Source organism: Vitis riparia, chromosome 12, assembly GCF_004353265.1.
Source record: "Vitis riparia cultivar Riparia Gloire de Montpellier isolate 1030 chromosome 12, EGFV_Vit.rip_1.0, whole genome shotgun sequence".
Lineage (NCBI taxonomy): Eukaryota > Viridiplantae > Streptophyta > Magnoliopsida > Vitales > Vitaceae > Vitis > Vitis riparia.
This window is the reverse complement of record NC_048442.1, coordinates 2079248-2102074: the sequence shown is the minus strand read 5'-3', so window position 1 is coordinate 2102074 and position 22827 is coordinate 2079248. Positions and strand designations below refer to the sequence as shown.

The window sequence follows — 22827 nt, the reverse complement described above, 5'->3', positions numbered from 1 at the left end:
ATTTGGTGTGCCCCGGATGAATGAAACCCATTATTGCATCATTAATGAATAATTGAATACTAATTTGGATCAAGATTAAAAGAAACCAAATGAAAATAAAGAAGACTAAAAAAGTAAAAAAAAAAAAAAAAAAAAAAAAAAAAAAAACTAGATGAAGTGGAAAATGAAAGAAATAAAAACTTTGTCCTAAACTGTTGTTTGATCCCTATTAAAAAGTGAAAAAAAAAAAAAAAAGGTCTGCTAAATAAACAGGGTAAATGAGTGGTTTTCTTGATGAAACTGTTGACTGATCCTCTTGTTTTTGTATTCTCCCATCTCACCTTATTAGTGGTCACATGTTTTCTTTGGTTATGGGTCCTCTTTGGTCTTGAACCTTTGACCATTACCTTACCCCGCCTACAACAATTCCACCACTGTTTACATGCTCATTCAAGATGAAGGAACACAGATCTATGTTGTAGGCTATCATGCTGGGGGTGGCCTTGCATCTATACAGATTGTAAGAGTACTTTTGGGCTGTTCTAAAGAATCTGGCATCATTAAGCCTATTTACTGGCTTACAATGATCCTGTCTCCTAGCCTTGTTGGATGCTGAAGCTGATAACATTTGGACTCACCTCTCTCTATTCCAGGACCAGAGCAGTGGCATGTCAGAGTACCTCCTTAATTTCAATCGGGACACCTTCACCATTCACATACTTCAAGCAGCGATTTTGTTGTTCAAATTTTACTGCAATTTCATGTGGTAATTGAGATATAAAGCGCTTAGAGTGGCTGCCAACAATAAATCTGAAGTTCAATAATGCGAGGTTTATTGATGACGTTCCATTCCCCATAAAATCATTCAAAAGTATAACTTTTGGCAAGTAAAGTTTAAGAGCCTCCAACCGTTTGAAGCGGCAGACTTCCTTCACAATATCTTTCACTGTCACATTCCAACACTCATCATCCGGACTCACATATATGCTCAACTCTTCCAATTGAAGGAGTTTTGATATCGTATTAGGGGGAATCATTGTATTTGACTGATTATTTTTTCTATTGCGGTTATTAAACCCATAGAATGACACTTTCAAGCTTTTCAAGTTGGTAAGTCTTCCAACATTCATGGGTAGGTTTATAATTTCTGTCTCTTCAAGATTAAGCACCTCAAGATTGCTGAGTTCTCCAACTTCAGGTGGGAGCTCCATGAGAAGTCGACATCCTCTTAAAAGGAAAATCCTGAGTTGAACCAATTTAGAAAAAGATTGTGGTAAAGACCTGATTCTAGTATGGGACAAGTCCAAGATTTGGAGTACAGGCATACATTCAAAGAAAAGTGTAGGTATAACTCTGAGATGATGATTGATTTGTAAGAAGAATGCCTTAAGTTGAGGACGATCTGGACTCTTCGGTAGCTCAGATAGTTTGTTGTTCATCAGATGCATCTCATTGGCTTTTTCCCATGCCACATCGTTTGGCGGCTCAGTTAATCCCTTTCCACCTAGCCAAAGAAATAGCGATTTTGTTTCAAGTCCTAACAAATTCAGTAACGCCTCAAAAATTTCACCTTTCATTCAGACAAAAACAGAATCTCCATTCCATGAACTCTCTAGCAATAAGGCATTGACAAGATCGCCAACAATCTTTTCTCCTTCATTGAGTTTTCCAATTAAGTCACTTGTGATCCACCTGCCAATCAAATTTACTTTCTCTAACTTCCCCCTGTACCCCATGTCTACAAAGTATTTCAAACACTTTTTTTCTGAATTACCTAAATGCCCACAAATGAATGCTAATGTATTAAATAAGACTTCATCTTTCATCTGAGATGCAGGTCGCAAGGCTGGTGCATGAGATGCATATTCCCATATGTGAACCTCAGTGACCTCTTTCAAGGCTCTTGCCAATAGAACAATGGCAAGTAAATGACCCCTGCACTCTTTAACAGCATGTATGGCTAGGCGTTCAATGACTGAAGAATGCACAACATCGCCAACATTTAAACAAAATAATTCCCATGATAGCAAATGATCGTCCATGCTGATCTCTAGATCCAATAACATTCTTTGATGAACATCATGAAATCTAGTCATGGAAACTATCTTTTGAATCTTCTTTGAGTTCCACCAGCTGGTCCCCAGTTTATACAGTTCCATCCTTTCATGAATGTTTTCTAGAACGATAAAGAAGGTTGTGCCTTTCAAAAATTTGTCTAATTCTGGTCCAGTCCATGTTGAAAGGCCCAATTGTGCTGCAATATTCTCTTCAATAGCAGTAGAGGTTGAATGCAATGAACCATCAACTTGAATGACAACATCAAAAGTTTCTCTGATCTTCGGTAGATTCATCAATGCTGATGTTACTCTTACCCCATCTCTTCCTGAAATCCCAATCCTTAGGAATTCAGGATTTTCTATTTCTTTTGAAATTTGGCGCACAACAAAATCCACAACCAAATTAAGCAATTTCTCTTGCATAGGTCTTTTTTCATCATGCCTTGCCACCCCAGCAGTCATCTCAATTTCTATGTCATCCTGAGACATTGCTAGTGGAATTGCTTCTTGTTTAGTACTTCCTGTAGACAACGGCCTCATAGTTACTTCTTTGACAGACATATCAACTTCTAGAGTCTTCTTACACATCTTGTCAATGATCTCTCTAGGAACATAAGCTTCAATGTCATGCTGTGTATGGTCCAACAGTATAGCGATTTGAGAAGATATCTCTAAAGCATCCATTGCTTTCTTTTCTGAAGGCACTTCCATTTCTCTTACCATTTCATTGATCTTCAAAACACCTTGAATCCAGACTTCATGTATTCCCCTATTCACCGAGTTCATTGGAGGATATGATAAGATAAGGCACACAATATCTTTATTCCTATTCAACACTTGGGCTTTCATCTTGATGTAAGAGTATCTGCAGAGATACAAGGAAAAATCATTAGCAGAAGATTAATGTTTGTTGGATCTTATCAATCTTATAGGAACTACATCAACACTATTGCTGATAATTGCACTATTAGTATATACCCCATTTTTTTTAGTTATAGTGATTTTCATATGAAAGTTGGCAATACAACACTTTTTTTTTTTTTTTTTGATGTTCAATGATAGATTTGGGAAAAGCTCACTTAAGTGGAAAATTTCTCATTGATTCTCAAGTGTTTTATAATAATTTGACATGTTAATTTATTATAATCCTATCACTCCAATTAAGCCACTTCATACCCTTATTTAACAGCTTTAGAATGCAACACAAGGTCCATTAACTGCCATAAGAAAAATGAAAACAGAAGATGGTGTAAATGAAACTCAAAAATTAAGAAAACTTTGGACTTTTACTCAAGATCTACAGCCAATACACTCCTATCATTGTTGGTTTTTTTTTTTTTTTTTTTTTTTCTTTTACTCTTTTCCAAGAAACACTTAACCAAAATAAAAAAGAGTTTTTGCAAAGCAGTTTGATTTGGAAGACATTTTTTCACTTTAGGTATACTAAACAAGATTTGAGTGGTTAAAAGAAAGGGAAGCAGCTCGCCTCAAGTAAGAATAATTAAAATTTTGCATGTTTTTAGATATAAAAAAAAAAAACTTTTTTTCATTGTTATCCGGGCATTATTTTCTATTAGAACGTATGTAAATTTTGAATTATTTTAAAAGGTTATATTTTTTAATTTTAATGCTTGCGAACACAATTTTTTTTCTCAACAATGAAAACAATAAATAAATTAGTTGACTAAAAAGTGTATTTAAAAAAAAAAAACTGTTTTAACAAAATTTAAGAATTTTTTTTTAAAATTTTAAAAATCACTTATAATATTAAAAAAAATTATTTATAATGTTTTTTTAAGATGTGATTCTTTTAAAAATACTTGAAAAAACACTTTTATTAAAAACACTCTCAAACGGATTTTAAAATCAAGTTTGAAAATACTTCTTAAAACCATTTCTAATCCTAAAGACACTTAAAAAAAAACGTTTTTAAGATCAAAATTTGATATTGGATAATATTTTAGGAAAAAACTTTTAAAAACTTAGAAAAACATTGGAAGTTTTTTTTAAATAAACATTTAGGAGTTGTTTCTTAAAAATATAAATTAAAATTAAAACAATTTAAAAAAAATAAAAATTTTCAAATATTTTTAAAATACTTCGAAGTGTTTTTAATTTTATTTCCCTTTTCACTCTTTTCTTCTTCTTTCCCACTCCTTTTCCTCCTTCCCTTTTCATTTAAGTGGAGGCTTCAAAATTTGAAGGTTTTCACCCATCTCATTCAATATCATTGAACTCTAGTCCATAGTACTATTTGTTTTAGTGGGGCAAATTTTGTAAAATTAACCATATGCAAGATGTTGGAGTACTCTCTTTATTTTAGATTGGTAAGTTTTGTAAAGTGAATAATATGAAAGACACTAACGGTTTGAACCTCACATATTATATTCGTAATAAAGTCACAATTTCAACCCTATTATAACCTAATCCCACTCTTGATAGGAATACAATATGGGGGTAACTATTAAGATTTTGTTACAACTAAAGTAATGAATGTCACCACATTAATTATAATAAATATTAATTAATTAATTATCATTTATGACTTCCATTAACACTCATTAATGCAAACCATTAATACTCATTAATGGAAACCATTAATGTTATTAATGAGTTCCATTAATATTCATTAAGTAAGAAGAAATTTCTTACTTTCTCTCATTCTCTCTGTCCTTTATTCTCTCAATTTTCTCAATTTTCTTTTGTGATTTCTTATTCCCTATTATATATTATTATCAAAGTAATATATAATTTATCTCTACTACTTTATTTATGTTGCATTTATCCTTATCTTACAACACATTATTAGTATGAATTGTTCTAAAGGTAATTCATGTATCTTAAACTTGAAGTTATTTATATAGAATAAAATTTTACATATTTATATTATTGTTGATTTGTTTTGTTACATATTGTTAAAAGTTATAAGCAAATTATTCGATTTTGTTTATAATCGAAGTTATACCAATGCTATTAATTTATTATAACTGATTCTAATAACATTGTTTTGTCATATGTATGAAATTATTTGACAATGTCAAATCTCACAAAACTCGAATTTGTGGCATTTGACATATCGAGAAAGAACTATCTATCTTGGATCCTTGATGCTAAAAATGAGAATTTTTTGGACATGTAGTCCAAACACCTGAAGATGTAAAGCCTATTGAGTACAAATGGATATTTGTACGAAAACACAATGAGAATAATGAGATCATAAGATATAAAACGTGATTAGTATCACAAGGTTTCTTGTAAAGACCTGGTATTGACTACGAAGAAACATACTCTCCCATCATGGACGCAATCATAGTTCGTTTTTTAATTAGTTTGACAGTGTCAGAAGGACTAGATATGTGTCTCATGAATGTTATTACAACATATTTATATGGATCCATAGATAATGATATATACATGAAAATCCTTGAAGGATTTAAATTGCTTGAAGCAAATTGTACAAAGCCTCGTAGCATGTACTTGATCAAGTTACAACGATCCTTGTATGAATTAAAGCAATTTGGACGCATGTGGTACAGTCGCCTTAGCGAATACTTGCTAAAAGAAGGGTATGTGAATAACCCTATATGCTCATGCATCTTCATTAAGAAAATCAGAAACCAGATTTGCAATTATTGCAGTGTATGTTGATGACTTAAATCTTGTTGGAACTCCTGAAGAGCTCATAAGAACAACAAATTACTTGAAAAAGGAATTTGAGATGAAAGATCTTGGAAAAAACAAAATTTTGTCTTGACCTGCAGATCGAGCACTTTCCAAATGGAGTTTTAGTACATCAATCAACATACATTAAGAAAGTTTTGAAGCATTTTTATATGGATAAAATGTATCCTTTAAGTTCTCCAATGGTTGTCTAATCACTTGATGTGAAAAATGACCCATTTCGTTCTTGTGAAAAGGATGAAGAATTACTTGGTCCTGAAGTACCATATCTTAGTGCTATTGGTGCACTTATGTATCTTGCCAATTGTACATGTTCAGACATTGCTTTTTCTGTCAATTTATTAGCAAGATACAATTCGGCTCCAACTCGAAGACATTAGAATGGTATCAAACATATATTGAGTTATCTTCACGAAAGTACTGATATGAGTTTATTTTACTCAAGGGAATCAAAGTAACAATTGCTTGGATATGTAGATGTAGGATATCTTTCAGATCCACATAAAGGTAGGTCACAAACATGCTATGTGTTTAATTGCAATAGTACTGCTATTTCATGGAGATCTGTCAAACAAACAATGGTGGCTACATCACCAAATCATTCAAAAATACTGATAATTCATGAAGCAAGTTGTGAATGTATATGGCTAAGATCTATGATCCAGTATATTCAGGAATTCTGTGTTCTCTCTTCTATCAAAGATGACCCAACAATATTATTTAAAGATAATGTTGCATGCATTGCACAAATAACAAAGGGGTTATATTAAAGGAGATAAAACTAAACACATTTCACCAAAATTCTTTTATACACATGAACTCCAAAATAGTGGTGCAATTGATGTGCAACAAATACACTCAAGTGATAATCTAGCAGATTTATTCACAAAATCATTATCAACCTCAACATTTAAGAAGTTAATACACATGATTGGAATGTGTCAACTCAAGGATATTGACATGAGAGGGAGTATGCTTGTAAAATGGTGTTAGTGTACTGTACTCTTTTTTCCTTTCGTTCAGGTTTTGTTCTACTGGGTTTTATTGGCAAAGTTTTTAACGAGGTAGTCCTAATATACCAAGAGCAACTTAAAGAATTATAAGAATATTGTACTATTTTTCTTTCGCTACTATTTTTCCTTCACTAGGTTTTTCCCATAGGGTTTTTTACTACCAAGGTTTTAATGAGGCATATTCTTCGATGTGGTGGACATCCAAGGGGGGAGTGTTATACCTGAAGTAATGAATGACACTACATTAATTATAATAAATTTTAATTAAATATTATTTATGACTTCCATTAATACTCATTAATGGAAACCATTAATGTTATTTATGAGTTCTATTAATATTCATTAATGAGAATATTAATGGAAGTCATTTGGAAAGCGTATAAAAAGACTTTTCATCCCCTGTAATATGCATCCCTAAGTAAAAAAGAAATTTCTTACTTTCTCTTATTCTCTTTGTCCTTCATTCTCTCAACTTTCTCGATTCTCTTTTGTAATTTCTTCTTTCCTGTTATATATTATTATTAAAGTAATATATAGTTCATCTCTACTACTTTATTTGTGTTTCATTTATCCTTGTTTTTCAACAGATTTGACTATTTCAATACAAATACAATTTAAGAAGACTTTTTGATATGGGGCAACTGACACCCATTATTTAATGATGAAAATTTAATTTTTGTAATGTTATATGACGATTGATATTTATTTATTTTTAAAAATTTTCTTGTAATCATAAAAATGATTATATTTAATTTTTTAATAATTTAAATATTTATATATTCTATATATTTTTTTTGTAATAAAAATTTTATGGTTTATTATAATATTTATTTATTATAAGTCCTAAAGAATTTTTGTATTTTATAGAGAAATCAATATCATTTTATATTTTTGATAATAGAAAATAAAACATATATCACATAAGAAAATTAATATTTTTCACTTTTAGTCAAGAAAATCTTTTAATATTTTTCTTTTTTTTCGTTGTCCTTTTCATAACATCCAAATACTTATCTTTTAACCTGTTTTTATTTTCTTTCATTATTGTAGAGAGTAAAAAATAACATTAAAAATTTTAAATTATATATAGCCTTTAATCGAAACTAAAAGCAAATACATATATAAGGTTGACAATTTTTATAAGGAATTCATATCTTCCTTCTTGCCCCATTTTAATTTGAAGAACCCAACAATCCTTCTATTAATGTAAATCTTACTCGGCACTTAATCGATAAACGACTTGTGGATGTCGCATCTGGGAAAACTCTTAAGATATATTTTCTTGTGATTGATCACCGGAAAGCTATTTGACGTCGAGTGGGGGCCCAACTTCCTCAATGGGCACTAGATGAATTATTGAGCAAGTTGCCTTTGAATGATTCTACGTGTAAGGTGGGAGACTCACAAGTTGGAAAGGGTGGTCCAACCGTAAACCTCGTGTATGTGGGCTCTGTTCGCGTGGCCACCTGTGCTTGACAGAGAAGGAGCATAAGTGGCGATGTGGTTTTTAAGATGACTCCACTGGTTGGACTGCCCAACGAGAAGCTGCGAGTGGAGGACGTCCTTTGACATTTGCTGAGGGAAGGGCTTCTTGTTCTTGATAAAGTCGGAAAAGCCTTCTATGCTGAAATTAAGACACTACATCGATCACTGTTTGACATGGGTTCAACCAAACAAAAGTTGTCATTGCTTCGCCTCTTCTCCTCATGTATATAATCGCAATTTGTATAGTCACTTCCTCTCACCACCTTTCTAACACACCCCTCACCCTTCCAGTCTTTATTTTCTACATCTTCACACTCACTTCTCTACCCCACATACCCCTCATCTTTAATCCCTGCAACCGGTTCATCTCTCTTCGCACCTTGGCGTACCCCACTACACTCCACCATACCCATCTTCCATCTATCCACTACTCTCTCTAAATTTCCATACCCATTTTCTTTCAAGCCTACCATACATACTCTTCCATACCCGTCTTTCACACTACCCATACCCATCCTCCGTAATACTCGTGTAAATACCCATTTTCTACACCCATATATGCCATCAATTCTCTCTAAACCCTCTCATACCCATCAAACATCTTTCTCACCACCTTTTCTCTCTCTACATTACCACCTATACCCATGTAAATACCCATTTTCTATACCCATATATGTCATCAATTCTCTCTAAACCCTCTCATACCCATCAAACATCTTTCTCACCACCTTTTCTCTCTCTACATTACCACCCATACCCGTCCTCAAGCTCACTGCCTTCCTTCGTACCTACTGCCCACATCATACCCATATTTCATACACACCACATGCATGTATATACTCATCCCACTCCACCACCTCATTACTAAACCCATAAACCCATTTCTCTACTTCTTCATACCCATTTTACCCCTCCACATCCTCTCATTTTCTTTCAAACCCACTAGGCACATTCGTCACCATACCCATCTATTATCCCCCCATACCCATCATCATTTTTTCAATACCCATTAACCCACATTCCGATCACCATCCCTTCCCCTGCTCTCACATATCAAAATGGACATATTCTTCTTGTCAGGTGAGTGCTTTTGATATGCGGATACTGCTAGCAGCAACTTTAAAAAAAAAAAGAAAAGGAGAACAGGAAATTGTGGGAAAAGAGAAGGCGCGCTGCGGGAATGGGAGAGCGAAGATGGAAGGAGATGTATGCTGGAGAGAATAGGTGGATCAGAATCTGAAGAGTCTCCACTCTCTTTTCTTCGAATCCGATCTCGCTCTCCACGAAGGTGATTTCTTGTCGGCTCAAGTCCTTGGCCTCAGTCTCATCGGCTTCCTCGATTCTCATTCTCACTCTGACGTCGATGAAGCCTTCATTCGTCCCATTCGCTCCCAAGTTTGCTCGAAAATCCATCAAGCTTGTCGATCACTCATTCCTGATTCTAATCGCCAAGCTTTTGAACAGGCAGGAAGAGTTCCAAGTCGTGTTTTTGGCATGAGAGGTGATATTGACGTTGAGAATATTAGGCAGTCAAAGTATTTTCGTGCTCTTCTTCAGCAATGAAATGGAGGAGCTGCAAACGAATTGGTGGACCAATTAAGCAGGCAAGACCAATTGAGTTTCAAGGCATCCAAAGTTTTGACACAATCAAAGTTGATATCCTTGTGTGGAAATGACGAGTTCATACAAGAGTTCTATGCACTCAAAGAGTAACAACTCTGAGGACTGTGTTATTGTAGAAAAAGCTCACTCATATCACAACCATCCTAAATTAAGGGCGCATTTCTTTCGTTTTGACATGTTGCCCCATGCCCACATGTTGCATGGCCACCTTCAGGCCTGCAATGCCAACCACTTCTTTATCTATTTTCTTATTTTATTTATTCATTCTATTTATCATTCCCTCATTTTTTTTTTATACCCCCGAAGTAATTTCCAAAGATTTCAATTATTACATTCATTTGTTTGATCACTTTTATTTTTGTTATCCTCATTATTTTAGTTACTTATTTATTTATTTATTTAAAATTCTTTCTCTAAATAATTCTTCAAGTTTCCAATTTTTAAATTCAATTTCCAATTTTCACAATTATTAATCTAATCTCTTTTATTTTCGTTATTATTATTATTCCATTTATAGCCGTTATATATGTCTCATGTATTTTGGTGTGCTCTTTTTGACTCTTTTTAATGCATTCTTTATTTGCCTATATAAAAAGTTATTTATTATTAGTAGTCACAGCAACAACAACAGTCGTAGTAATAATGGCAGCTATCATACTAGTACTTTTTATGGATAAATTTACTAAGGATATGTTGAGGATGATGCATGTGTCACTTTGTAGGAAAATGTTTCATATTCTTCATTTGGTTTAACTAGTGATTATCTGGTATTCTTTTTGGTAGAAAATAATCTACAAGAGTTTCATTATCAATGTTTAGTTTACAGAATCTATTCTTATTGATTAAGGAAATGTGTTAGATATTGGCATGAGGAAACATGTGTAAGATTCTTTTCGTTCTTAGGTTTTGTATTTGTACCGTTTTTTATTTTATAATATTCTCTATGATGTAATAGACTAATTTCTTAGGATGTGGCCATGGTTTAGTGAAATTGTATTGAATTCCATTCTTTTGTACGTGTTCAAATTAATTACACTAAGAATATATGTTATTTTTGTGGGTGGTATGGTTCTAGTTTATGAAAATTCAATGAAGGTTACTTCTAAGTAAGAAGACATGTAGAGGATATGCTTCACAAGGTTTTTGGGTTAATAAAACCAAGAACCAATGTAAGATAATTTTTTTTAAAAAAAAATCATCCTTAAATTATTACTTCTATCTTAATCTAGGCCCTACAATTTATTTTTTTATTTTTTTTTTCAGTTTTGCTTTTTTTTGGGGAGCAATTTCAATCCTGAACTATGCTAAAATATCAAATAAGCCCTTCTATGAAGATTTTCTATCAAAAAATGTGATAAACACTTAGATATTGACATGATTTTTTATATGATATATTTGGATACGTCCAATTTGCCCCTGTGCTTTTCATAGGGGTTTCTTCATCAATTTTTGAAGAAAAATCTTGACAGAATGATCTATTTAACATTTGAGCATAACATAGGGTTGACTTTGCTTTAAAAAAAAGTTTAAGGACTAAATTGATACATAGATGAAAGTACAAGGATGATTTTTGTAATTTACCCATTAAGATATGAACATATAATAAATAGATAAAATTAAACAATGTATAGATAGATAGATAGATAGATAGATAAAATTAAACAACGAATATAGATAGATAAAATTAAACAATGTATAGATAGATAAAATTAAACAACATAAGATTTACAACGTTGATAGGTAAATTTTCCTCTAGCATCCTTATGCATAATATTAAAAGTATTTCTAGGAAACAGAGCATTCCTTTCATTGTCAATGCTAGGTGTTAAGTGTGGCTTCCTTTGAGTTGCTTGGCCGAATATTGTCCAACCAATTTTGGGCCCTTAATGTCCAAGTAATTTTTTGGTTGGAGGTTGAAAAAAATATTACGGTTACCATGTAGTTGGTTTGAAAAGCTTCTGGGGGTATATAGAATATACTGATGTTCATTTATTAGTTTTTCATTTTTGAAATTTCCACGAGGAATAAGGCAAGGAGGATGATATTTTCCATGTGTTTAGAATATGATCATGAAGTCAAGAAATGCCTTTTGAGTGTTTATGAAATTAATCGAAAGAAATTGTACAAGGCAAATGACTCCACTACTATGAATGAGTGACCAATTCAAGTCTTAAGGCCTAAGAGCAACGGGAAGAGCCAAAAGAATTGTCTCAGGGTAGCACACAAATCTTTATGTACATTTAACTTGGAGCTAAAAAACATGGATTCTTACAGCATTTGAGTTTGGTGATTAGAAGGACAGAAGAAAGAAAAAATAGTGTGTTTGGTGATCAAAAGAGAAAGGACAAATAGAAAAATAGGGATGAAGCTATGTGGATATGGATGTGCAAAACATGTATCAAGTTCATTGCTAAGAAATTTGGGGATGATAGTTAGCATATGAAAAATGCATGTGAAGCATACCTACATTTTTTGTGATTAACAAACTAAATTTTTCAATGGTTTTGAAAAATAGATGTACTTCAAATGAGTCTTAGAGAACTATATAGTTCAAACTTCTTCAACATATAGGCACAAATGTATCAACATTGTCAGCAAATCCTAGTTAGGTTTCTAAAGTTGAAATTGCTTAACCTACGATGCCACAAGTCAATTGGCTTTAGCACAGCTATTTTGAGCTCATAAGATGACTTGGGAGACGAGGCATAACAATTACCAATGTTTGTGAACCAACTACCGAACACTTACCTCTTTTTTCGTTCTCTAGGCGTTGATAATGAGTGAAACGATCACATTATAATCGTCGTCACAAATCTGCGGAATAATGATTTAGCTTTCATGCCCTCAACATAAAGTACTCACTATCAAAGTACCATGTCTTAAGACTCTTTCACTCTAGAGGTTGTATGCGAGTTGAGATTATCCTTCTAACCCAAAACCTTTTCATCTTAAAAGACTTAGCACTGGGGCTTAGCAGTTGATTTTGTATTACAATTCGGCTTATAATCAGTATTTTTGTTCAATACTTTGCTTTTTAACTGATACGACTCTCTTACAAGCTGATTGGACACAGACTCAAACTGATCAAACATTTGATTGTGACACCTCTTGACCTCATGTTCTAACCTTCTGCACTGCTGGCATCTACTCCTTGATTTTGAGTGAGATCCTTTTGAAGACACAATCTACTTGGCCTTTACAAAAGTTAGTCTTTACTCCACTTGGAGTTGGAGCTTCATTAACTTGTCCTAGGCCTTTTTATAACAATAAGACTTTCTTGAGTTCAACAATGACTTAGCATTTTAAAGCTAGATAGGGTGCGATTCCTCTTTTGTAGCACTTAATTCTTCTCAATCCGCTACAAGTTTAGATTTCACATTGTCCAATTATTAAAGAGTTGTGTTTTCCTTTTTCAATCCCTTCAATTCATTCAAAAAAAAAATTTATTTGTGACTTCCCAACGGACTTTTTTAATCTTCATTGAGATGCACTTTTGTCCTACTCATCACCATGCAAGCTAGCAGCCAATATGTAAAAATTAGAGTGATTATCATTATCATCAAAAACTGAAGAATTAGATGAACCGCAATCAGAATCACTCTATTGTACCTGCATAACCTTTTTGTTTCTAGCAGTCAAGGGCATAGTGGCCTTGGCTAAAGTACTCAACTTCAAATGTGTCCTCTTTCATGCTCGTCTTTTCCTTCTCTTTCCAAAATGATTTCTTCACATGTTCGAGGTCTTCCGTAGTTTGAGACTTGATTTTTCAGAACTTGAGAAATTTCTTGAATTTTCTAGCAAACCTGCCACTTCAGCATTGAATAGTTTGCCTTCATTGTCATAGTCATATCCATTGGATTATCTTTGACAACATTTAGTGCCATCTTTCATTTTGTAATCTTACCTAATATCATCTTGATTGTTCACAAGGAACAAATCAATCCATCAATTCTCTCAAAATTATTCAGCTTAATTGGTATTTGGTTTGTAATTCAAAAGGATTGAACAACAATGAGAGGAGCTTTATTTGGAATTGATGCCTATAGTGGACTAATTTTTTGGTGTGGGTCTCCTTGTATAGTGGATGAGTTTTAGTCATACTTTCATCAGATTTTTGTATTTTGTGGGGATTATCCCCCATCCTCTTGTACTTTTTATCCATAATTAATATATCCTTTTTTCTGATAAATAAAAAAAATCATCAATTCTAAGGGAGCCAACATCATAGTGGTACAGAAAGAAAACTAACCCATTAGTGGCTGAATTGATCACATGACCAAAACTTATGTCTGAAGAACCCTTTTTTGCCTTTTTCTTTTCCCCTCCAGTTCCATGTTTTGAGCATATGAATGCTTTTGCTTTAACCACTGTAATTCAGCCATTTATGGAGTTCATCAAACTGAATTAGTACTACTCTACGGACAAACAATACTAACACTGTTTATTGAACTCAACATACAATTACATTGTGAAAAACAAACCCTCATTGTTCATTTAAGTTTTATTTTGAATTATTATTATTATTTGATGTTCTGAATTATATCATGTTGATAACACAGCAATGGCAGCTGAACATTTGCGGCTGCAGCAGGAATTGAGGTTTATAGAGATGGGAAAAGCATAATAAAGAGTATTGCTTATTTGAAGGATCTGAAAAGAAACTATGAAAAGTTAAATCAGGAAGCAGAAGAGCTCAGCGCAATCAAGGATGAAATACATACAGAAATAAGCAGATTTAGGTAACCACGGTCATGAAAGGATGGATTGCTAGGACCGGGATGATTGAAGGAGAAGTGAGAGAATTAGAAACCAAATACAACAATGAAAAGAAGCGGGGATGGAGATTGGATCGCCTTGCAAATCTCAGTAGAGACATGGCCGAGAAGTTTAACCAAGTTCGTAGTCATCGGGAAGAGGGAAACCTTCAGAAAGCAGCATTGGTCATGGAATTGCCAGTGCCTGTCAGAAAAATACATACACTTAAACTACAAGACAACTCATCATTGCACAAAGCTGTACAACATGTACTGAGGTTTCTAGAGGATGAACAAATAAGAAGAATGGGAATCTGTGGAATGGTGGGAACCGGGAAAACCACAATAATGCAGAACTTGAATAATCATCAAAAAGTCGCCGAAATGTTTGATATGGTTATCTGGTTAACTGTCTCAAAGGAGTGGAGTGAAAGAAAGTTGCAAGATGCAATCCTACAACGGCTAAAATTGGATGTGGAAGGCATTGCTGATATTGAAGAAGCTGCTTTGAGAATATCAGAAGAATTGAAGGAAAAGAAGTGTTTGATTCTTTTGGATGAAGTGTGGGATATGATTGATCTGAACAGAATAATAGGAATTGATGATAACCAGAAGGACAGCAAGGTGGTGTTGACGAGTAGATATGATGATGTTTGTCATGATATGGAAGTCGATGAGATAGTCGATGTGGAACAATTGTCACTTACCGATTCTTGGAACATGTTTGAAGAAAAAGTAGGCCACCTCATTTCTAACCCCTTAATTGAACCAATAGCTTGGTGTGTGGTTGAAGAGTGTCATGGGTTGCCACTGCTGATAGACAGGGTCGCAAGAACTTTCAGAAAGAAGGAGAAAAATGTTTCGCGTTGGGAGGATGGATTGAAACGTTTGCAAAGATGGGACAGTATCAAAATTGAAGGCATGGATGAAGTGCTAGAACACTTAGAGATTTGTTATGAGGATTTAAAAGATGATGAACAGAAGGTTTGCTTTTTGTATGGTGCATTGTATCCTGAAGAAAGCGAGATCTATGTAGATTACTTGCTAGAATGTTGGAGAGCTGAAGGTTTTATTAATCATGCAAATGATTTCAAACAGGCACGTAATAGAGGGCATACAGTACTGAATGAGCTCATCAAGGTATCTTTGCTAGAGAGAAGTGATAAAAGTAAATGTGTTAAGATGAACAAAGTGCTTCGAAAAATGGCCCTCAGAATATCATCACAAAGTACAAATTCCAAATTATTGGTGAAGCCACATGACACTACTACAAAAAATATATTCAATGACATTCATTTCCTTGGCGCTTACAAGAAACGTCAAGGAATTGTATTAATAATGACGCTCGGAGAAATTTGACTAACAATGACATTTTTTGAATAAATATATTGGCGCTTATAGAATTTAGCTAAAAGTTGGCGCTTCTTTAAAGGTTTCATTGGCGCTTTAAATATGTTGATACTTTTTTTAAGTGCCATTGTTTGTTGGAGTAACATTGACATTTGTAATAAATGTCATTATTTATGAGTCTATATATACGCTTCTTTTTCCCAATCTTTTCCAATTTAATGAACCCTCGATATCGTAGATAGGAACCCTAGCCCCAAATCTTCTAACAACAGCCAAGACAAAGACCATCAGCAAACTCAATGGCAACCAGTCGAAACCCATCTATCATCGCATCGGTGATAACATCAACTAGTCGGGACGCTTTTTCTACACTCAAGAGGATAACCTCGATAAACATCATTGGCAAGTTAAATCTCTACGTTTTTAGCCACTGCTGATGACCTTTCATCAGAAAATAACTGTTGCGAATAACATCTGTCTCCATCATTGGAGAAATCTAGAGCGAAGAAGCCTTAACCCTTCTTCATAGATGAACTCCACTGTCAAAACGCCCTAATTGACCTACCATCACCAAGATTTTGGGAACTTCTTCAAATAATCAACACAGGTAAATCCCTCTCTTTAGGGTTTATTTTGTCTCATGCTTTGTTTGGAATTAAAACTTCTATAATTCTTTTTTGATGGTGTCACAGCCTTTGTGATTTCTCACTAGAGAGATAGAAGCCCCTATTGCTTATAGATATCAACTATCAGGTCTTTATGGTAATTTCCCTTCATTTTCTTCAACCCCCACCTTATTTGACATTTCGAATACCTCATCCTCTGTAATTTCCATGGAAAACTTTGTTCCTCACCATCTGTTATTATCTAACCTAAGAGTATGCATGATAAGGGCTTGGAACAAATTTTAGCTCCTCCTCAGGTGCAAATTTTAGTTTCTAGTTCTTATTGTTTGTTTTGTATGCTTCTTTTCTTCTAGTTTTTAATGTGCTTGTGATTTAATATTGGAATTTGATTTATTTAATTTGTAGGATTGGATATTTATGTTTTATTGGTACGTTAAAGGTTAGGATTGTGGATTATTTTTCTAATGTAATGGTAGAACTTGATTTTTTGTGTGGATCACAAATGGGGTTGGTGATTCTAATGAGACAGTTTTAGGTGTAATGGGTTGTTCTCATTTATGGGTCCTACAGTGAGGATGTTGATCGTAGGGAAATGAGGCTGCTGGTTCAGGGATGGGAGAGATTTTGGTGAACTGGGTTCCTTATATATTGGTGCGTTTTTTAGTAGGGCCATAGCTCTCAATTAGGTGAAAGTTAGATTTCTAATGTGTTTGTTAAAATGTTTCTGTTTTTGGTATAAAGTTTATTAAAATTTACAAATTAAGGAATCATTTCGCAAAATTAATCCTAAGTTTCTATCAATTTATTGTTCTAGTGTTAGACTTTTAGATTTTTAATCATTTGTTGTTGCTCCATACCAGTGGCATTGGTTTTCTTTTTTTTTTTTCTTTTTTTTTTTCTCCTTTATGAGTATAAGAGTTTTCCTTTTTCCTAAAATTTTCTAGTTCTTTAGAGATTTGATAAGGCTTTGGTTATTAGATTTGGACATTTAGCATTTTGAACTCCAGGATTTTAAGTTCAGTCTTATAGGTTTTTCAGTTCTTGGATTCAAGTTTTCACTTTAATGAAAGTTATCATTTTGGATACTTAGATGTTTGTCTAAGCAGTAGCAGAATTTTTTAAAGGATAGTGAAAATTCATCAAAATCATGTTGTGGGACTTTTGATTTTGAGAAGTCTAATCCACCATCTATATGGCAACTTCTTGACAAGAGTTATCCCTTTTGCAACTTAGATTAGAGAAAAGAGAAAAAAACTAGATGTTAATGAAAATTAAAATACCTACAAAGGGAAAGTTTGAGAAATGATCCAACTAGATGGTGCTCTAGAAGCAGAAATGACTTTCATTAATCGGTTTTGATGGCAAAATAAAAAATTTTAAAAAAACTGAAAATTCAAGGAATCATGAGGATTGCAATGTATTTTTTATTTCAAGGAATCATGAGGATTGTAAAAATAGGAATCTGTGGCACCTCATCTATGAGGTAAGTCTACATGTGTATAATATTTATTCCATATCTATTGAGTTGCAGTAACTTTTTAAAATTGCATTAAGGTTACAGTTGAACCTTTTCCACTTTTTTCTTTCATTCATTGAATTTTGGTTGATGGTTTTTAACATATGTTTCTGGTTTCTGTGTTTACTCTGTTAATTTCATTTTTCCCAAGGTTGTCATTGCTTCCGTTTATGAAATGTCAATTTCTCCATTATATATATTTGTTGCCCTATCAAGTCCTTTTTTTTTTTTTTTTTGGTAAATCGAAGTTGCCTAAAAGACTTGTTTTGTACTTTTAGATTTCTTATTCCCTTCGTTTTTGTTTTATTTATCTTCCGTATTTTGTTTGAGAAACAAATAGATGGATTCTATGTTCGGTAGTGGTATTTTTATAATAAATTGTCTTTTTTTTTTCCTTGTCCAATTTTAAATGTGTACCACAATAATAGTATTGGTTGATCACAGGCTTGCATATGAGCATTGAGAAATGTTGCTTTAAGGAATTAAAGCTATGAATCATGTTTTTGGTGTTAATAGTATTCTAATATGATTTTAGAAAAGATTCAATGGAAAGTCCTTTCATGATTTCTATGAGCTTTGTGGGTTGGAAGGAGAGGGATTTCAAATGGAATTAGGAAAATGACAGAAAATGATGAGTCTTTGAGATGAGGAAGATGTGGAAGAAGGTGAGCATTTGAGAGGGGGTTTTATGAGTTTTCAAAAATTTAAGGTGATGTATGGGTTTGGTGAGGTAGGTAAAGAAATGGGTCTTAAGGGCAAAATAAGAGGTAAGATAGAATACCCCTTGGTAATATAGATAGATTGGAAAGTACAGGGAAATCAAGTTACACATACCCAAACCTTAATTTATTTTCTTTTTCTCCTTTCTTCTTCCTCTTCTTTTTCCTGAATTTAACTAATCTCACAAGTTTTACTTCTAACATAGATTGCAATCAATAGCCAGAGGATTTGGGATCTTGTTACTCAAGTGTACTTCCTGGTCAAGAATATTGTGTGGAAATATTTAACTGCTACTTCCCAGTCAAGAATATGGAATGGAAATATTTAACTGCCACAAAATATTTCTATATTTGAACTCTTTGAACAACCATTTTGTAACTTGGTAGAGTATGTCAGGGGAGTTTTACTGTCTGATTGTCTTACTGATTGCAAAACATATTTAAGAAGCTGTCATATAAAAAGATTATGAAATATGTATCAAGAGCACAATGATCACAATATACAGGGTTAAAATCCTTCCATTAATGCTAAAAAAAAAAAAAGGTAAAATAACTTCCATCTGTGTTATGTTTAGTGATAGCTTGGGTGTGATAAAACTGAAGTCTTATTGTTATAATTGTTGGCTTGGTCTTGTGATAGTCTTGGCCTAGTAAAAGAACAGTCATAGTGCTATCATTGTTTGGCTTGGTCTACCATTTAAACTAAGAAACACAATAAGTTATCCTAAAACTTTATTTTATGTTAATGATTTTGGCTCTGTGCAATAATTAAGCGCCATACAATATTTTTGGACAGGAGGTGACCTACCAAAAATATTTTTGTACAGACTCTGGTCATCTTTTCATTCCTTGAACAGTTTACCAACCAAAATCTCATGATGTATTTGTTATTTAATGTTGAATTAAGGACTGCTGTTTTGGATTATTTATCTATTCGTTTTATGCATTCACTCTGAAGTTATGTCCAATAATTTTCTCCATGTGAAGCAATTATATAGAGATTTCTGTTTTTGTTACTTGCCAGGGTCTATTTGGTGAATCTGAAAAAGTTAAGTGGCGTGGAACATGGGTTGTTAAAACAGTAATTAGAAGACAAATTTATGATGATCGTGTTACAATGTTTGTTAGATTATACTTTCTCTTTCCTGTTTTCTCAGTTTGATGAATTTGTTTGAGTTAATGTTAAAGAAATATAATGCTAGATGATGATAACTTTTTCTGTGAGCATGATGTAGGATATTGTTTGCGAAAGAAAATACTCTCTTAAGTGAGCTTCGACATCCCAATATTTTGCAGTTCCTTGGTTCAATTGTGCATGGGGAAGAGATGATCCTGATTACAGAGCATTTGTCAAAAGTAGGTTTTATTATGAATCTATTGTGTGGTCCTTTCCATAACCTTATTTATGGAATTGATTAATGATATATCCTATTTGTGGAAGCTTAATATTAGTTTAAGTTTAGATCATTATTGTGTGCATTGTTTGTATGGTCAAATTATAAAATTTAACATAGAAAATTCTATAATTTGGTTTAGAATTTGATTTTGTTTAGAGTTGGTTTAAAATATTTACTATATGATGCTTAGCAGTTAGAAATTCCATTGGCAAGGATAAAGCTGAACAGAATTTGCATTGTTGCCTAATAGTTGGGATTAGGCCCAACAGATTATTCTCTAGCTCTACTGCTTGTATAAACTAGTATCAAATTAAATTAGGCTACCCAATTTTTAACCTGTTCCTTAAAAGTGTTATTTGTACAAAGTAGGCTTAGTTTTTAGATTTGCGAGCTTCAAGAACTAGGAAATATGAGAAGACCAATTGTGTTATCTGTTTGTTAGATAACAATATTCTTGCCTATATTTGCATAATCCTTGTAGCTGCTCACATACTGTGTTTTATTTTATCTGAATGGTTGTTGGATAAAGTTAGAAGCACAAAGTGGCTGCAAGGAAGCTCTTGAATTTAGGAGGTTCAAAGGTTTAGAATTCATGGTCCTATTTGTTTGGGGGCTTGTTAAATAACAATATCTTGCCTATATTTGCATTATCCTTGTAGCTGCTCGCATAATCATGTCAAATGGTTGGGTAGACTTTTCAAAGATGCTTGAATTGATTCTTGACCATTGAATCTTTTTTGTCCACACAAAAATTTCTGTAATCCAATCCAACCTCTTATTTTTATTATTCAAACCAGCCTCTTAAATTTTTTTCTGTTTTTTCTATCATTGTACAAGTTCAACGAACCTCTAGCAAAAGTAGCCTCTTATTATTTTATTAAGGTGCTATTTTATTTTATATCTTTGATCGGTGTTGAAGTAGTTATTAACTTGTTAATCAATTAAATGGTGTTATGTGGGATCTTATTCTTATTTTATTTTTTATTTTTTAAAGGAAAGGAAAATCTACTCAAATAAATATATAAATAAATAATAGTGTAATGGTCTTCAAATTCAAAACATGAACCCCACTAATGGAGTGAATTGACATCCAGGTTGCATCAAAAATGCATGTAATAGCTAAGATGAGTGGGCTAATTTTTAGTATTTAGTATTGAGTTATTTTATTTACATCTCGAATTTTCCAAAATATATTGTAAACATCAAAGATAGGTGTATTATAGAGACAAGAAGATCTCAATATCTTATTATGTTTTACCCTTTTTCTTTGCTAAGGATGTCTTCTAAAATTTTATTTGTTTTTTTTTATTCTCAACTCTTTGAAGTATAAATTTTTGTTCACATTATAGAATGAAAATTGTTTTTCTATTACGACTTTCAAGATAATATTTTCTATATCATACATATAGTCTTATAAGCTATTTAATGATATATTAATTTTCATAGTTCTCATATATGACTTACTTTTGCATCAACTTAATTATCTTATGAACTTTTTAATGTTTTTAAAATCATGTCTCTTATAGTATAATCTCATGATGATTGTATAGCATAACTCTAGTACTTTTATTTTTTTCCATGGAACAATATGTATTTTGATCCATCCACTTATTAGTATAAATGTTAAGTTAATGTTATTTTCTTTCTAAGTTTAGATTTTCAATGCTTTTTGTGGGGTGTATTTCCATCTATATGAATTTCCAGTCAACCATTTCTTAAAGTTCATTGAAGTTGAGATACTCCTAATTTTAGGAGCTCGAGGACCTCTCTTCCTTATCACACATTTTTTTCCATTATTAAAATAATTCTCTGTGTTAAAGAATGATAATCCAAGTTGTAGTAAATTAGAAAAACATAAATCTTAGGAATTTACTTAAATGTTTATTCAATAATTTTGTACTTTTAGAATATTACCAAAGTAAACCAAGTGGAAGCATAATATGGTACAACAATGAAAAATATTTATTTATTTTATTTTTATTTTTAACTTTAAAGTTTAGGTTAGTAAGCAAGCTTGAGTAGTCTAAATTAATTGTATGAAGGTCATAGTTTCAATAATGTTTATTGGTTGTTATATGTATAATTTAAAGGTTTTTTTTTTCTTCTTTTGTTTACAGGTTGCAAATGAAATCAATATGATCTTCAAGGTGTCAAAAGAAGAGAAATTGTCATGTTGAAGAAAGTGATTCCAAAAATCATGAAGATTACGTGAATGAACTCATTAGGAGGTTGAACTAGGTTTTTGCATATTATGGTTTATTTTAATGGTTTTTTTCCTTAGCTTTTGTTCTTATATTAAAAGAATTGTAAATTATATTCCCATAATTTGTATGTAATCATTATATACGTAGTTATATTAATTGCTTAGATTAGGTAATTGTATATTAGTTTTTGGAAATTTTAATTGGTAAAGTTTTATTCAATTTTATGGTGTAAAATTGTTTTTTCTTTAATTTAATTATAGGAAATTTATTATTTTAATAAAAAATAAAATCATTTTTTTTATTAGAACATGTTTAAAAATGACGTTTTTATAGGTGTCATTGTTAAAATAAGTCAAAGATGATGCTTCTATAAGTGTCAAGATTGACAATTTTGTAAAAATTCTTTAATAGAAAACACTTAGA

The 22827-nt window shown here is 32.5% G+C and overlaps 1 protein-coding gene and 1 long non-coding RNA gene across 2 annotated transcripts; both read left to right on the top strand.

The window, feature by feature from the left end:
* Positions 1-14589: 14589 nt before the first annotated feature.
* Positions 14590-16294, top strand: LOC117926814 (probable disease resistance protein At5g43730). Its single transcript, XM_034846103.1, has 2 exons — positions 14590-15732; positions 16181-16294. The coding sequence occupies exons 1-2, from the start codon at positions 14590-14592 to the stop codon at positions 16292-16294; spliced, it is 1257 nt and encodes a 418-aa protein (XP_034701994.1).
* Positions 16295-16494: 200 nt separating this feature from the next.
* On the top strand, positions 16495-20350 carry LOC117925854. Its single transcript, XR_004653056.1, has 3 exons — positions 16495-16549; positions 16635-16704; positions 20100-20350. It is a non-coding gene; the product is annotated as an uncharacterized LOC117925854 (long non-coding RNA).
* The last annotated feature ends 2477 nt before the right edge of the window (positions 20351-22827 follow it).

Bases quoted from the DNA above. Each gene is read 5' to 3' on its own strand.
- LOC117926814 (XM_034846103.1), top strand. From the start codon at position 14,590: ATGAAAGGATGGATTGCTAGGACCGGGATGATTGAAGGAGAAGTGAGA. The intron at 15,733-16,180 runs GTATCTTTGCTA...TCGATATCGTAG, and splicing joins TACTGAATGAGCTCATCAAG to ATAGGAACCCTAGCCCCAAA.